The sequence below is a fragment of the Euphorbia lathyris genome, chromosome 4 (genome assembly GCF_963576675.1).
Source record: "Euphorbia lathyris chromosome 4, ddEupLath1.1, whole genome shotgun sequence".
Classification (NCBI taxonomy): Eukaryota; Viridiplantae; Streptophyta; class Magnoliopsida; order Malpighiales; family Euphorbiaceae; genus Euphorbia; species Euphorbia lathyris.
In genome coordinates, this window is record NC_088913.1 from 68,668,488 (window position 1) to 68,685,561 (window position 17,074).

General features: G+C 37.4%; 1 protein-coding gene across 2 annotated transcripts; it reads right to left on the bottom strand.

Moving 5' to 3' along the window:
* Positions 1 to 1,754: 1,754 nt before the first annotated feature.
* On the bottom strand, positions 1,755 to 4,387 carry LOC136225902 (uncharacterized). Of its 2 annotated transcripts, none has more exons than XM_066014059.1 (2): positions 4,239 to 4,387; positions 1,755 to 3,652 (listed from the first exon to the last, which is right to left on the bottom strand). In XM_066014059.1, the coding sequence occupies exon 2, from the start codon at positions 3,366 to 3,368 to the stop codon at positions 1,869 to 1,871; it is 1,500 nt and encodes a 499-aa protein (XP_065870131.1). In that variant the 5' UTR covers positions 3,369 to 3,652; positions 4,239 to 4,387; the 3' UTR covers positions 1,755 to 1,868. The 2 variants fall into 2 exon arrangements, with proteins under 2 accessions (XP_065870131.1, XP_065870132.1); XM_066014060.1 differs by having other exon boundaries at positions 1,755 to 3,422; positions 4,239 to 4,384.
* Between the last annotated feature and the right edge of the window lie 12,687 nt (positions 4,388 to 17,074).

The window sequence follows — 17,074 nt, forward strand, 5'->3', positions numbered from 1 at the left end:
TGTTTTGATTCTCATAGTGACAAAAATTAGTATGGGGTAAGAATGAACAGCTTCTAGATCACACACCAAATTAGCATTCCTGTAATTAATCAGGCCTTTCATATACAATGTCTTCGATCACATACTTTTTAAAAATGATTAAAGCAGTACTCTGTGAAGACCCCAACTGAGAGCGGGCGAGAGGGGTCCGGGATGGGATGGGTCCAGGACAATGGACCACGAGAGGGATTGGATCCGGGATGATCGACCACGAGCTGACGAGCCTCTAACTAAATCCTGAAGTTCATTGATTGTTGGATGTCATCAACAGTCATAACTCCTCTCCCTTCACCTCTGACTAAAATCCCCAGTTAACAGACACAAGCCCCATAGATAATCTGGGCAAGAATTCTTGATGTCTGCATCAAGGATCGGCAGGGACTGCAATAATTCGTAGAAGAATGTGGTAGACACGCGGAAACACATGCCTATCAAAGACAGTGATGTTGTTGAAAATATGGCCATTAACTGCTCATATGAGGTCCCCCTTTGGGACACTTCGCTCGTGCAGGCAAAAAATTATTGGTGGGTCGGTTGAATTATTGGTATGAAAATTGAATTTTCCAACTTATCAACTCATCTCATGATGATAACCATTAGAAAAAGAAAAACTGTAATACCAGTTTGACCATTAACAAACCTACCTACTAAACCCTTTATAGCCAATCACCTTCTGCTTAGCATAGTATATATCATTCTAAACTTTGAAAAAAATCCTAAACAGTATAAAAATCATATTCTCTAGCTTTTACCTGCAAGAACCATACATCTCATTCCACATAATATTCTTCGTATCCAATATAATATTCAACAGTTAGTAATAATGGGTAAAAGGGAAAGGGATACTGTCTTAGTCCTACATCTGGCAGGCTTAAAAGATATTATGAGAAAAAAAGGATCACGGACCCATTATTCCTTTTTTGCTTCCACTTCCCACAATTAGTGTTTTCAGGGACCTATTGGTTTATAATCCAATGCCAAAGTGAACAGCAGAAGAGCATTATTAACTAAATAAAAGGTGTATTTGACTATTATGATGATTGATGACCTTATATATCACATCAACAAATACTACACCTATGCATCATAACAAAAAAAGGAGGGCAATTGGCTAATGGCTCCTATTCTGTAAAAGCAATGCAAAGATAACAGCTTGACATGTTCAACTTAGCAAAGACCTAGGCCTAGAACTTAATTGCAAATCAAAATCAGCAGCAGCATAACCAGATAATCTATTTTCATGTTGGTACAACTGATGCGAGAGATGCTTATAACTAAATAAACTAGTAAATATACAGGTTTGTAAATGTCACACTGATGACACAAACCACTAATAGCCAAATGTGTAAGAACTAGTGTTGATGCCGCATAATCAAAGCAATAGCAAAAAGTTCCCACAACAATGGTGAATGAAAACATTGCAAATCAAGCACCAGAACAGAGAATGCAAAGCAAGACTTCATTTGACAAGTATACGCTTCATTACCAACTGCAATTGGATTGAATTCGGATTACTGAATGCTTTAAAACTAGCTAAGGGACATTGAGTGCAAAGTTGAATCAGTATAAGATTGCAGTTTTTTTCTTTTCATTTTTCTTATTTAACCTCGGCCACATAATTCAACAAATGAATCCTACGATCAACAATATAAAGTATCAACAAATGTCAAAAGATTGAGAAATATGTATGTATCTATGTATCAAAAACTGCAATCAAGGAAAAAAAATGCAAAATATCATTTCATAGATTTCCTTTAGGGAATTGGGTTAGTAAACAATGAAGCACCAACCAATCTAACCGTCCTTACATCTTCAAATAAATGACTCTTTTAGGTTGACAAATGACCATTCACTCCGAGGAGAGGGCGAAGGCATACACGAACTTCATGTTCTTCTGGACCTAGACGATTTTTGGGAACAATAATTTCAAGCATCGTTCCTGTTTCGTCACGGTATGCTTCAAGTTTAGCATCTTCTGGAATGCGGTTTGGAAGGGGAATTTCTCTAATGAATTCCCCAGGAGGGCAGTGCTCCGGTGTCGGATCTGTTAGCTTAAATGTCCTATCATGTCTCTTAATAAATGGCATGCAGGCTGTACTTATACAAGAAATCTTCACAATTCCATGCAAATTAGAGTTCCTCCAAGTGACTTTCACCCTTTGAAGATCTGCAAAGGGCAAGCTGATGAGGATTAAGAATGCTTCATCATCTTCATATATTGTTTTTGCTGCCGTAACAGGGCCATATACATTCTTCATTACCCCACTGAATTCATTTACCCATACTGGCTCAACTGGGTGCATATTCATATCAACTCTATCACCATGTGGGTTGTTAGCTAAACATTCATCATCATTTCCATGGGGTAAATATTCCTTTTTCCGCTTGTGAAAGACAGGAGAAAGATCCATGCTGTCACCATTGCTATGGTCTGATGACTGAGTTGAGAGATTCAAACCAGCTCCATTGAGCAATTTTCTTGGGTGGGAATTTCCATTACCCTTTAAAGGATGAAGGGGGCGCTCAAGCTCAAACTCTGTGTTCGGAAGGTTCCTCCATGAACCAAAATCACTTGCTTCAGTAGGAACTGAGAAACTTATGTCCCGGCCTGTAAGTTCCATCCACCTCTTCCTATCTTCTTCCTCGAGATTCATGAGATTGGGTGATCTAACAACCTCTATACCATGAACACATTGAGGATTAGACAAACCCCTATAATGCTTTCTCTGCATCCTATGAGATCGTACAAAGCCCTTATCGACACTGAATGGAAATGGGCGCTCCCCTTGTCGAGAATGCCCATTCATGTAACTCCTCAGCTGCATCTTACCCAAGGCATTTTCAGGCCTTTCTTTGAAAACCCACATATACATGTTCTCCATGTCGTGCTGAACCAAGAAAGCATCAAGCTGCAAATCCGACTTCTCAAAGCCAGACAAACCATTACTGTCCCTGATTATCTTGCATTTCGACTTCTCATTCAGAACAGGCTTGAAATAAAAGCTAAAGAAAAACCAGGCACCCCAAATGCTATCCAGCCTTTTTGTGCATTTCTTTGCAACTTTTGGGATATTAACGACTGTCTCAACCTCATAAGTTTGTGGAGCAAGACCAACATCTAGAATGTCACATTGATCCCAAGTCAAGGAAGGAGGTGGACTAGGCTCAGACTGCAATGGTAGATTGATATCTGGAGGCCTTGAAAGAATGACTGACCTATTCATCTCTCTCTCCAAGTCATCATGTGTAAGAGAACTAGAATCCATCGACAAAAGTGTAGACGGATGATAATTTTCCATTGACAAGGTCGTGAGAAGAGCTTCTCCCATCTTTTTTTTCCTTTATGTTCTTCCTTTCTTCTTTATTTTCCTTTTTGGTCGCGACTAGAAAGTCCACCACAGATATTAGAAAATCATCAACAGCACCATGAATCAAACAGAAACCCACAAAAAGTTAGCAGAGCTCCCAGTCAATCAACAAAACCAAATAAACAACTCATAAATCTCTTCATCTTTACAAGTTCAAAACAATCCACAATGAGAAATCAGAGATAATCATCAATAAATACAGAAACATCAAAAGCTGGCATCAATATATATTGAATGTTATTGACCTGCCAGGAGAAAAAAAAAAGAGATTATCAACTAAACGCAATCATATCATTACTTGAATTACAGATTTGCAATCACATGCTACCCTGAAACAAATAGAGAAAAAAAAAAAAAAAAAAAACTATGCCATCTTATTCTTTATTCAAGATTCAACAAATCGATACCAAAAAAACAACAAAACTGAAGTAAAAAATTTAGTATTTTCTGTCATGAAATTTGAAATTCCAAAATTGTAATATTCTGAAGCAGTAGGAAAGCTAAAATAATTTATATCAAGATAAAAATAAGAAAATCTTCATAAATCTCAGAATTCCCAAATATCCATATAACTGCATCAGCAGTGTCTTGGATTTAACAGGAAAGGCATTCGAATAAACGCTGGAGAGATTGAGAAGTCAGAAATTATCTTCATACGATTTCTCAGCCACCCAAAAAAAATCTAAACCAAAAAAAACAAACACAGAATTTCGAGAACCCCTAGAATCTGATAAAAAAATTCTTTGCAAGCAGCAGAAAAAGTACAGATTCAAAAAGAAGAGACCAGAACAAAAATGAAAACGAGTAAAGAATGAAGAGATTCGAAATTACCTAAAAGGAGAAGCTTCAAACTCCACCCAAAACAGAGGCTGGAACATTCGATCCCCATTTTGAGAGAGAAAGAGAAAGAGAGAGAAACGGCAAGTGTTAGAAGAGACGGAGTTAAATAGGGAAGAGAGAGACCCAGCACCAGATAACGGCGAGTGTTGTCGCAAATGACGTTAGTTAACGGTAGATGAAAATAGGGGTCAAAAGAAGGGGCGTCGAATAAAACCTAGTAGTTCTGTCTTCTGTGTTACTATTTCGTAAAAGTATACTTTGACAATTTCAAAAAATATAATTAATATAATTAAACAGTACCCGATTTCTCGGTTCTAGATTCGCACTTTCGATTAAAGTTTTTTTAGAATTCGAAATTTAACTTAACCGATTTGAAGTTTTTTTTAAACGAAGCAACAACCTTTATTACTCAATAGGATTGTTATCCTTAGTAATTACATTAATAAGTCAATGTGGCAAAATATTACAAAAAATCATTAGCATTGGAGCGAGCACGTCTAGCAATTCGATGGGCCGCAACTTCGTTAAACAAGGAACAAACGAGATTGAAAAGTTCGTGTTTCCTAAAAGAATCTGACGGTCGTCCTAGATAACAAAATAAAACTCGGATAAGTCAATTTTACTGAATTCACACCATCCACAACAACTTTGGCATCGGTTTCAAACTCAACACGTTGTTCATTACGTGCCTGCATGCAAAGTAAACTGTCCTGAAGGGCAAGTCCCTCAACAACTCGTGACTCCTTATGATCCGGTCCAAACCTACTGCAATAGAACTTAAATTCGCCCCATTCATCACGCACTACCGCACTAATACCATACTCTTCAATCGAAAAATTGGCTCCGTCAATGTTACATTTGAGGAAACATGACTTCGGTTTCTGCCACTTCACACGACCCGCTAAGAAAGATACAACTGTCTGATTACTGTGTGTCATCGTAATGTTATGTTTTGACTTCTTGATTAGAACATTGTTCACCTGAGAACACAACAACCGTCAGAAAAGGGGCCGGAGACCGGCGAATCCTCTCCGATGATAAAGTTAGTTGATAAGCTAAGAGAATATCAAAGACTAGAAAGAAAATATTTTCAATGATTAGAAATGAATTACCTCGATTCTGGAAACACATCTACTATTTATAGATAACTAAAGTAATATCTCGGACACGTGGCAGCTTATGATAGGTCAATGGACCCTACCTTTGCGTGCCATTATGTTTATGAGAATGAGGAGTGTGTATTTGGAATCCAGTGCCTTGACTGGTCCATGTGTCTTCCCAAATACCCCTTTCAGTAAATTGCCTTCGGCAATTATGAAGACGGTCGAATGACTATTTTTCGGTTCATACCTAAATCATGATCGAAGCCCTCCATGTTTCTTTGTGTTAGGTAGAACTTATCTGAGTTTCTTAAATCATAATGGGACCACTTATCATAAGCCCAAATGATTTAATACTATAACAATGTGCAACTACACTTTTTGCTAGACTTCATAGTATTCACGAACGTGACGCCAATAATGAGCCGCAAAATGGACAACTTGATTCTAGAGCAAATGATTTCGTTGTTGCCATACCGTAAATAGCACATGCACACACACACAATTTTACCACGAACAACGATTGGAGCGGATCTGCAGATCTTGAGCAACTAAGGCACCAATTCTCCATCAACGGCTACTAGACAGTACATACCAGCAGCTCCCCAACACGCACTGGAAAACTCACAGCTTATAAACATATGCCATCTACTCTCTGGCTCTAAACCACACGGTATGCATTCACTCGGCACCATGACGTGATGGTGGATCAACTCGGCTCGTGTAGGCAGACAACCTGAGCACAAACGCAAGAGAAACTGCTTCATCTTTGGCGAACACTTTGCTTTCCATAATTGATCCCACCCTCTGATCGCACTATGGTCATGTAATGCCGCATCAGTCGCTCTATACCCATATTTGGACGTGTAAATTCCATCTCTAGTGTGAGTCCATACTAACACATCTTTGGTTGCACGACTAGGGAGTATAATCTTGCAAATGTTTAAAGCCTCGTCCTCATTCAGACAAATAAAAATTCTACTATGATCCTAAGTTTTACCTTTCTGTTCAAAAAAATCAACCACTAGCACATCATCCAAAACAAGAATAGTAAAAGATTCGATAGTAAATTTTTCAAGGTTATGGACCCAAGGATCCTTCCAAACACGACCGTAGTCCCATCCTTAATCCTCCATCGAATTCCAAGTCTCAATAAATCCAATGAACCCTACATACTCCTCCAAACATAAATAGGATTAATGCCTAGCTTGGAAGAAAGAAAAGTACCATTAGCAAAATATTTGGCTTTGAACAACCTGCTAACCAGAGTGTGAGGTGTGTGAATCAACTTCCATCTTTGTTTACCCAGTAATGAGAGATCAAACAAATGCAAATCTCGAAAACCCAGTCCCCCTTGATTCAATCCCCTGCACAAATTAGATCAATCAAACCAATGAATATTTCTTTTTCCTCCCTCCTTGGAACCCCACCAAAATGAATTCCTCATTTTTGAAGTTCCTCACAAATCAATCTGGGTAATAGAAACGTGCTAATAGCAACTGATTTAATTAGCACCATCTTCCCTACACTAGATAAAAAAAAATGATATCCCCAATGCCCAAATCTTTTACGGAGTATGCCAAGTAAAAAGGTGAAGAGGCCTCCCTTTGATCTACCAATTATTGACGGTAGGCCTAAGTATTGTCTCGTATCTAACAGTGCAGAAACCCTTAAGATAACACACATAGCCTCCTTAACTTCAACTTTGACATTTTTGCTAAAGAAAACCCCAGACTTATTTAAATTTATTGCTTGCCTAGATGCCATCTCATATTCATTCAGAATGTTAACAATAGCTTCAGCCTCTGCCACGTTAGCCCCAGAAAATAGAAAGCTATCATTTACAATGATTTTATAGGGAACATTACACAGTGAAATAGGTCTAAGGTCTTTCATGGACAGAGGTAACTCACACTTGGGAATCAACACAATTATAGTATCATTAAGTTGCAATTATGGACAGAGTTATTCCGTTGTCTTTCATTGATATCCAAGTCCTGTGATTTGTATTTTGTCTAACTAATCCATTGTTATTATTCTAAACGATGATGTTATGCATGCCTATATTAATCGTATGTGTTAAAATTAATTTAAATATGCTTAGAACGTGTTTAATTAGATTTCTAAAATCAAAATGGTTCTGGAATGTTGAAAAAAAATTAGAAATTCTTTTTGTTTGAGATTTAAAATTGCCGCATAGGATTTAAATAAAATTTCTGAAATTTAAAAATAAATTACAACAACCCCAAAAACTGTATTTTTGATGATTTCGGCCCTGTAACAGAGCTTCTGCTTCTAAGGCAGCAGTTATAAAGTTGTTGCAATCGGGCAGCAGTGCTGCTACAAAAAAGACAGCAGCGCAAAGTGTTGCATTTGAGGTAGATCTGTTGCATTAGAGGCTGTATAGCTGTTACATTTAAAGCAGCGACATTTAGAATTGAAATAGCTTCAATCTTATGTTTTTGTTAAATTAGTTTAATCGGGTCTTAAATTAAATTTAAAATCGTTTTAATTTTGAAATTAAAACCACTTGTTAATTAAATTAGTGAGTTTCTAACAAAGCCATGTGGCGCACACGTAGCGAATAAGATTTCTCCACCTAGTAGCGTGTCCGCGCGAACGGCCTAGGTGGTGTGTGTTAGCACGTCTAGCACTATTCAGGATGTTTCTGAACTTCGTATTTTGGCAGACCATGTTTTTGTGATTTTTTTGTAGTATTTTATTTAATTTTTGGATGACCAGAATATTTATTTTCATTTATGGAATATTTGAAAATAGTCTTAAAATCTCAAAAATTATTTCGAAACTCTAAAAAATATTTGGAACCAAATAGAACGAATCAAAATTTATTTATTTTATTAAAATGGTGATAAAAGTTAAGTAATTATCGCACGTTATCCTAATTAGATTATCAGGTTAATAATTTGAGGAAGGAAAAAGGCATTATTGTCCAACCATTTTGACTTTCTTGGAATGTTTGAATCTTGAGGATGTAACTATTCCCGAGGCTAATTATTGCATGGAACTAAGATCTGGAGAGACGTATTTCAACTTTGAACGCTATCATGGTCAGGAAAATATATTTACGAAAGTATTTCAAACCACATTAAATTTAGTTTAGTTTGTTAGGTTTTTTCCAAAAAAAAAAAAAATTAAGCTTTGAGATAGTTTCTAGTTGGTTTATGGATATTTTATTAATTATTGATGTTCTTTAATATTCAAGATATATTAAATAAAGTTTATCTTTTGAATGATAATTTATTTATGAAAACATTTATTGCTTAGTTATTGAATGATGTTTGTTGGAATATATAAGGTTGATGAATTTAGAACGATATAGTGAATTAATAATCCTTTTGTATCTAATGCAAGTTAGTATTATCTATAAAATTTAGTTCTTTATACACATATATCTAGTTAGCAAAGTTGAAAATTCGAGAATAGAGGGTGACTATAGCTTTTCTTAGGTCTTTATTTCGAATTAAAATCTAGTGTGAAAATTTCATTAGTTAGATATAAGTTGCATCGAGAACTTATGTGTATCGATACTTTGATTTGTGCAATTAAAATTACAAATGTAGATCTATTTATTACAATGTCGACTGTATCGAAATCAATTGTTGTTGAGCTAAACAAAGACCTTAAACTTAATAAGGATAATTATGATGCATGAAGCATCAAAATCCTACCACTTCCCGTCTCATCATACTTAGTGCTATGGGGACTAAGCAGTACCGTGAATATCAAACTGCCAAGAATCTGTGAAAATCCTTGAAAGATGCTTTCGAAAGTACCTTCATGATAAAGCTTTGATCTCTGACCATCAAGTTCGATACCTATAAGAAATGATCTGATCATACCATGAAGAAGCATCTCAGGCAGATGTCTAATATGATCACCCAGCTTAATGCAGCAGGTCATGTAATGATAGATGAGCAACATATGAAAATGTCTCTAACCCACTCAACAACCATAAGACTTTCCAAACATGTCAAAAACCACCTTGAACTCGAGGAGGAGTGTTTTCTGGCATCTAAATGCTAAAGCAAACCGTGTTGTCTCTTCCTCAATTGGAACTCAATCCAACAAACAAGGCAAGAAACGAGGACGTTTCTTTGGTAAAGGTAAAGATAAGCAGACTGGGAAGTCTAAACAACAAGGGAACAAGAAGCAAAAGAGCAGCAAAAGATGGATCTCACTAAAGTGAAGTGTTATAACTGCCAAGAGAAAGGGCATTATACAAAAGATTGCAAATCCCCTAAAGTACATATTTTTTTTTAAAATTTGCGCAATGCGCTTACATTATAAAGAAGAAAGAAAAATCCCCACCAGACCCGGATGTGATTCGAACCCATGACCTCCCAAGGTATATGTAAGCTCTCAACCACTAGGCTAAGAGCTTCACCACAAAAGTACATATTACTAACTCAAGGATGAGTGAAATATGCGTATCTATTACTGCTTTTTAACTGAACTTAATTCTATATGGATTGTTGATTCAGGTGTCATGGAACACGTGACAAAAGATCGAGACACCTCAATCGAGTTTTGACGGATCCTAGAAGGATCAAGGTGGATCTATATAGGGAATAACTCCAAAGTTAAAGTTAAAAGTATTGAAACATGTAGACTGAACCTACAAGGTGGACTGAGTCTTCTCCTACATGATGTCTTATTTGTTTTAGAGATTCGAAGAAATTTAATTTCTATTACTATCTTGATGAAACTAGGATACCATTTCTATTTTAAGGATAATTCTTTAAGATTGTATTTGGAAGATACATTTTATGTTTCCGATTTTATTTAGGATGGTTTGACTGCTTTATATATTGATTTAGATAATGATGCAAACATTAATTTTTCTTTGAATGTTACTTCTTCTCTTGTGAGTGATAAAGACGTTTTATTATGACATGCTAGACTGGCCCATATAAGCTAGGAACATATGGACCATCTTGCTAAAGAAATTTTATTAGGTAATTTAAGTAAAGTAGAATTGCCTCCTTATCATTCATCTATTAAGGGGAAAATATTTAGAAAACCATTTGGAAAAGCCATCGGAGTTGAATATCCTTTGCAATTAATCCATTTTGATGTATGTGGACTAATGAATATGAGGGCTAGGCATGACACCTATTCTTCAATCTTATTTGTTGATGAGTATATGAGATATGGTCATATCTATATCATTTCTCATAAGTTATAGGCTTTGAGCTATTTGAAAAAGTTTGTGAATCTTGCTCAAAACCAATTAGATAGATAGATCAAAGCTTTAAGAACCGGTTGAGGTCAAGAATACATTTCAAATGAATATCAAGCTTAGTGTGATGAATAAGGAATTGAACATCTATTCTCAATACCATGTGCGTCACAATATAACAACATTGTTGAAAGAATAAATATAACTCTTATTGACATGGTTATGCCAATGATGGTTGAAGCAAATCTTCCAATTTTGTACAGGGGCAATGCTTATCAACTTATTTCCTAAGCCGATTACCCTAAAAAACTATAACTTCTACTCCATATGAGTTATGTATAAGACGTAAACCCACTTTAAGTGAACTTAAACAATAAGGTTGTACCATTTTTGCTCATGACACCTCAAGAAAGTTGGGGGAACTTGGTTCAAGAGGTAAAAAGAATATCTTTATAAGATATCATGACTTATCCAATGGATATGTCTTAGTGGGTGAAATTGAGGATGGTGGAATTATAAAATTTTAATCACGTTATGTTTCCTTATTAGAAAATGAATTTCCAAAGTTATTAGACATGGACCAAAATCTCACATTATTTGAGGAACTAGAATCGAATGAATCTCTCCATTCGAGTGGGAGAAATCTAGACCTGATCTTAAGTGGGAGCATTATGAAGTACAAAGAATATCAAAATTTGTCTACCCTGATTCCAAATCTAAGAAACAAAATTTGAACGCCAGAGCTTAAGTATAGAAGGCACAACTCTCTTTAGTATCCCCTAGGGATACTGGGTGCAAAACGTTTCCTAGATCACCAAGTGTTTCTCATATTTTCTTTACAGATGATAGTTTTTTGTTTTTCAGTGCAATAGAGGACGAAAGTAGGAAGGTGTCTGATATTTTTACATATTTATGAGGCTACTTCTGGTCAGGCAGTTAATCTCTCTAAGTCATGGAATTATTTTAGTTCAAATGTTAATGAGAATGAACGAATGGTTATTCGTAATGTGCTCGGTGTTCACTCACCATTAGACATGGGTCGCTATCTTGGCCTTCCATCGTTCATCAACCGCTCTAAAAAATCAATCTTTGGGTTTTTGAAACGACTGTCAAAAGGTCGAACAATTGGACATTCAGGTTTTTATCTAACCTGGCAAAAATGTGTTGCTTAAGTTTGTAGCTCAGTCTCTACCTACGTTTTTTATTCAAAAATCAATCTATGATGAGTTACAGAAGATTATGAACTCGTTATGGTGGGGTACAGAGGCGAATGGGAAAAGGAATATCCATTGGAGTAGATGGGAGAGTTTATATAATCGAAAGGACGAGAGGGGTCTTGGCTTTTGTGATTTACACAATTTCAATCTAGCGTTATTGGGAAAAGAGGGGTGGAAATTCATTAATAATCCTCATGCATTGGTTAGTCGATTGTTTAAAGCTGTATTTTGCTCGTGGATCTTTTCTTTCTTCCAAATTAGGCACTAATCCTAGCTTTGTTTGGAGGGGTGTGTGGAGTTCGATCGAATTACTTCGTAAAGACGTGCAATGTCGGATAGGAAGAGGTGACTCTGTTTTGGTGTGGAATGAACCGTGGTTAATTGATGATACTACATTTTTGTTACCTCTACTTGTTTGATGGTTAACCGTAAGGCCATTGTTGTGGAGTTATTTATGTTGAAACACCTTTCCACATGATTTTGATTTGACAAAATTATTTAAGTTAATCCATGATTAAGAGGCAATTAAATTTAAGTGCTTTGATTTAATTATACTAATATGTTTGTTCAATATTGAGTATAAGTATAAATGAAAACAGAAATAAAAAGTAAGACAGGGCGAAGTCAGCATGAGAACACAGCACAAGCTGAGTGGAGTGTAACTCAACATAATAGAAGAAAAGTCATCTTCAGAACAAACGCTTGAAGATGAAGTTGACCAAAGAAGCTGAATGAAATGCAACTCATCATCAAAGAAGAGAAGTCTTCCTCTAAACTAAAGCTTGCAGACGAAGCTGACCACGGAAGCTGAGTAAGAATATGACTTAGAAACAAAGAACAAAAGCAACGTCAATAAAGTCAAGCTGAGTACTCGTCAGGACAGCGCGAATGATCCGTTTGCTAAATGATAAAATCCGACAACTGTCTGCGCCAATTCAGAAGCCTTGGAATTACGCATAGAGTCAATTTCGAGATGCATGGGTCAACTGGAATTTGGCTAAAAGATGAAACTGGCGCTAGAAGACGAACCTGGCGGAACAAGACAAGCCTGACGCCTGCTAATTTCAGACGACAGGATTGGCCTACGAATTCTGAATGCTGACCAAACATGTGACGTAAGAGAGCCGTTTGAATCCAATGGATACTTCCAGATTCAAATGATTAGAGCTTCAGAATCAACTATAAAAGGACAAGACCATCTCTTGGATCCTTTGCAGAAAATACAAAATGAAAAGAGCATACATAAAAGGACACTGAGTAATCTTGGTGCTGAGTTGGAAGCTGACCTCAAATGTTAATTCACAACTCACAAGTAAAACAGTTCTAGTCAGCATCTGACTAAAGCTGTCTTACATCTCTCGGCCGTGCTGACCTAAACTAAGCTAAGTATTTTAAAGAATTGATTAAGTCAGCATAATTAACAACGAAAAAGTTACATTAGTTCCTAACCCCCCTGGAACTAATCACAAGGGACTAACAAGTGGTATCAGAGCTAATAGCTCATTACTCAAAGATATAACTATCTTGAGCTGATCCCAATAAATGGCTGAGAACAGCACTCGTTTCCTTCTAGAAAATCAAACAACACAGATTCTCCCTGAGGGATTATCAATTAGTCGGCCTCCCTTGTTTTTCGGATCAAACTATACATTTTGGAAAAACAGGATGAAAAACTTTATTCAAGCTACAAACATGAGTGTGTGGCTTGCAATAGTTCAAGGCCCATTTGTGCCTTACAAAATGGTTAACAACGAGAAGGTTGTTAAGAGTGAAACTGAGTGGTCAGAAGATGACCTTAGAAAACTACAAAATAATGCTTCGGCTATCAATATGCTTCACTGTGCTTTAGAGGCTGCAGAGTATAATAAGATTTCAGGTTGCGAGTCAGCACATGAAATATGGAAAAAGCTGGAAGTGACCTATGAAGGTACAAGCAAGGTCAAGGAATCAAAGGTGAACCAACATATGAGATTATACGAGCTATTCGAGATGAACGACAACGAAGACATCTATGAAATGAACGCTAGATTCACCAATATTATAAATGAGCTGAAGAGACTCGGCAAGAACTTCACTGAAGAAGAACATGTGAAGAAAATCTTGAGAAGTCTGCCCAAGAGCTGGCAAGCTAAGAAAACAGCTGTGGAGGAAGCTCAGGACCTGACCGCATATAAATACGATGAGCTGATCGGATCTCTGCTGACTCACGAGATCTCTATGAAAAACTTTGAAGCTAAAGAAAAGTCAGAGGACAAGAAACAAAAATCACTTGTCATGAAAGCTAACTCAATCGAAGCTGACTCATCAGATGATGAGGAAATGGCAATGTTCACAAGAAAAATGAAGAAGCTGTTCATAAAGAATGACAAGAACAGCAAAAGGCCATTCAGAAGAAGTGATAAGTACAAAGCTGAGTCCAGCGACAAATACAAAAAGGACAGCTCCAAGCTTGTCACGTGCTTTGAATGCCACCAAAATGGGCACATTAAGTCAAGCTGTCCAAATCTGAAGAAATAAAAGAAAGGTAGCAGAAAAGCTATGGTGGCCACATGGAGTGACAGTGATGAGTCAACCTCATCTGATGCTGATGCAAATGAGACAGCAAATATATGCTTCATGGCCGACGACGCTGCTGACCTATGCCAATCTGAGCAAGCTGACCTCTCAGATGACACTGACCAAGAGGACCACTCCAATGAGGTAACATCTCTTCTTTTGCTCAGAAACGAAATGGTTAACGCCCTGAGTGATCTCTATACACTGACCAAAAAATGTAATAAGAAAATTAGAGCACTCAACAGGCGATGTGATGAGATCGAGGAAGTCAAACTGAGTGACATCCGATATCTCCTTCAGGACAACACTAGGCAAGGTGAAAACTTAAAAATAATACATGGATTTGTCTCTGAAGTCCGATCAGACTCTAAGAAGCTGAGAAAGGACATCACAACCATACAGAACTAGCTGAGTACATCAGCCAAGAAAAGGTTCTATCCCAATGCTGAGTTTCAAGGTACTGGCCAGCATAGATAGTACACTCAGCAGAACAGTCAGTGTGACTGTTGTAGGAAAAGAGGGCACACCATTGATGTGTGTTGGTATACTCGGCGGAATGTCCAATGCGACTTCTGCGGAAAGAAAGGCCACACTACTAAGGTATGTTGGTATGCTCAACACAATCGTGCTGACCAGAAACAAAATCACCCTCAAAAGGTGACCTATTGTGACTTCTGTGGTAAAGCTGACCACACAATAAATGTATGTCGTCACAAATTAAAACTTGATGTGTCACCTGTTTATGCTAACCAACGAGGACCCAAAAAGAATTGGGTACCTAAAGATGAATGATTCAAAATGCAGGTGAGCCTGAGGTGCGTGGAGAAGTCAAGGCTTTGGTATATTGACAGCGCATGCTCGAGGCACATGACCGGTGATGAAACTCAATTCATCACACTTGAGCGTAAACGAGGTGGAAGTGTCAGCTTTGGAGACAATAAGAAGGGTAAGATAGTCGGTTCAGGTACTATCGGAGGTAACCCTACTATTGAGTCAGTCTCCTTAGTCAGGGGTCTCAAATATAACCTATTGAGCGTGGCTCAACTGTGTGACAGCGGTAGAAAGGTTGTATTTGACGCCACTGAGTGTCATATACTCGAGGGAAAAACAAATGATTTGATTTTAACTGTCGCTCGTGTTGACAATGTGTACATGTTGAGTTTGGAAAAGAATTTTTCGAAAAACATATGCTTAGTGTCAAAGGAGGACAACTCCTGGCTATGGCATAGGAGACTTGGTCATGTAAGCATGGACCTCCTTGCTAAATTAGCAAGAAAGCAATTAGTCGAGGGATTGCCCAAACTTAGATTTGAGAAAGATCAATTATGTAATGCTTGTCAGTAAGGTAAACAAACCAAAAAGTCTTTTCAAAGTAAAAATATTGTCTCAACCAAGCGTCCATTGGAATTACTACATTTGGACCTTTTCGGACCTGTCCAGCCACTCAGCTTGGGCGGTAAGAAATTTTCCCTAGTCATTGTAGACGATTTCTCTTGGTTTACTTGGATAATCTTGCTAAGTAGCAAGGATGAAACATTTGAGATGTTTTCCACACTAGTCAAAAGGCTTGAAACTGACAAAGACCTAAAAGTAGCTCATATTAGAAGTGATAATGGCGGAGAATTCAAAAACCAACAGTTTGGTGAATTCTGTGAAGTCAGTGGCATTGACCATAATTTTTCTGCTCCTAGGACTCCTCAACAAAATAGGGTTGTTGAAAGGAAGAACAGAACAATAGTTGAAATTGCTAGGACAATGCTAAGCGAAAATAGGCTTCCAAAGTATTTCTGGGGTGAAGTTGTCCACACAGCATGCTATATACTCAATAGGGCTTTAGTTAGACCTATACTCAAGAAAACCCCTTATGAACTAAGGAAAGGACGAAAGCCCAACATTGGCTACTTTCGTGCCTTTGGGTGTAAGTGTTTTATACTCAACACAAAAGAAAACCTTGCTAAATTTGATGCTAAAGCTGACGAAGCGATCTTTCTAGGGTACTCAACTAACAGTAAAGCATATAGGGTATTCAATAAATGAACTCAAATTGTAGAAGAGTCTGTCCATATAGAGTTCGATGAAACTGACCCTGCAGGAAAGTCAAGTCAGTCTGCTGAAGATGACCCAGGCTCAGCTTCCGCTGACCAAAATGGAGCCACTGAGTCATTACCACACGGGCTGACCAAAGGTAAAAACGAACCTGAAATTACTTTTGCTGACCAATCTAAAACTGCAGAGATTGTTGAAACACATGCTCCTGACAACTCAACGTTACCCAAAGAAATCAAAATTCCAAGAGGACACTTGGAGAAGTCCATTCTTGATGCTGCTGAGAACAACCTGATGACAAGAAATCAACTCAGGAGATATCTTAGCAATGTTGCGTTCGTCTCAGTACATGAACCAAAGAATTTCACCGATGCTGAGCATGACGAATTCTGGATCAATGCTATGCAAGAAGAGCTTGATCAATTCAAGAGAAATGAGGTATGGAATTTAGTACCAAAACCTAGGAATCAAAAGACCATAGGAACTAAGTGGGTCTTTAGAAACAAACTAGATGAGCAAGGCAATGTAGTCAGGAACAAAGCCCGACTTGTAGCTCAAGGCTATAGTCAGCAAGAGGGCATTGACTATGGCGAGACCTTTGCACCCGTTGCTAGGTTAGAGGTTATACGAATATTGTGTGTATATGTTAGTTTCATGAACTTCAAACTATATCAAATGGATGTCAAAAGTGCTTTTCTTAATGGATTT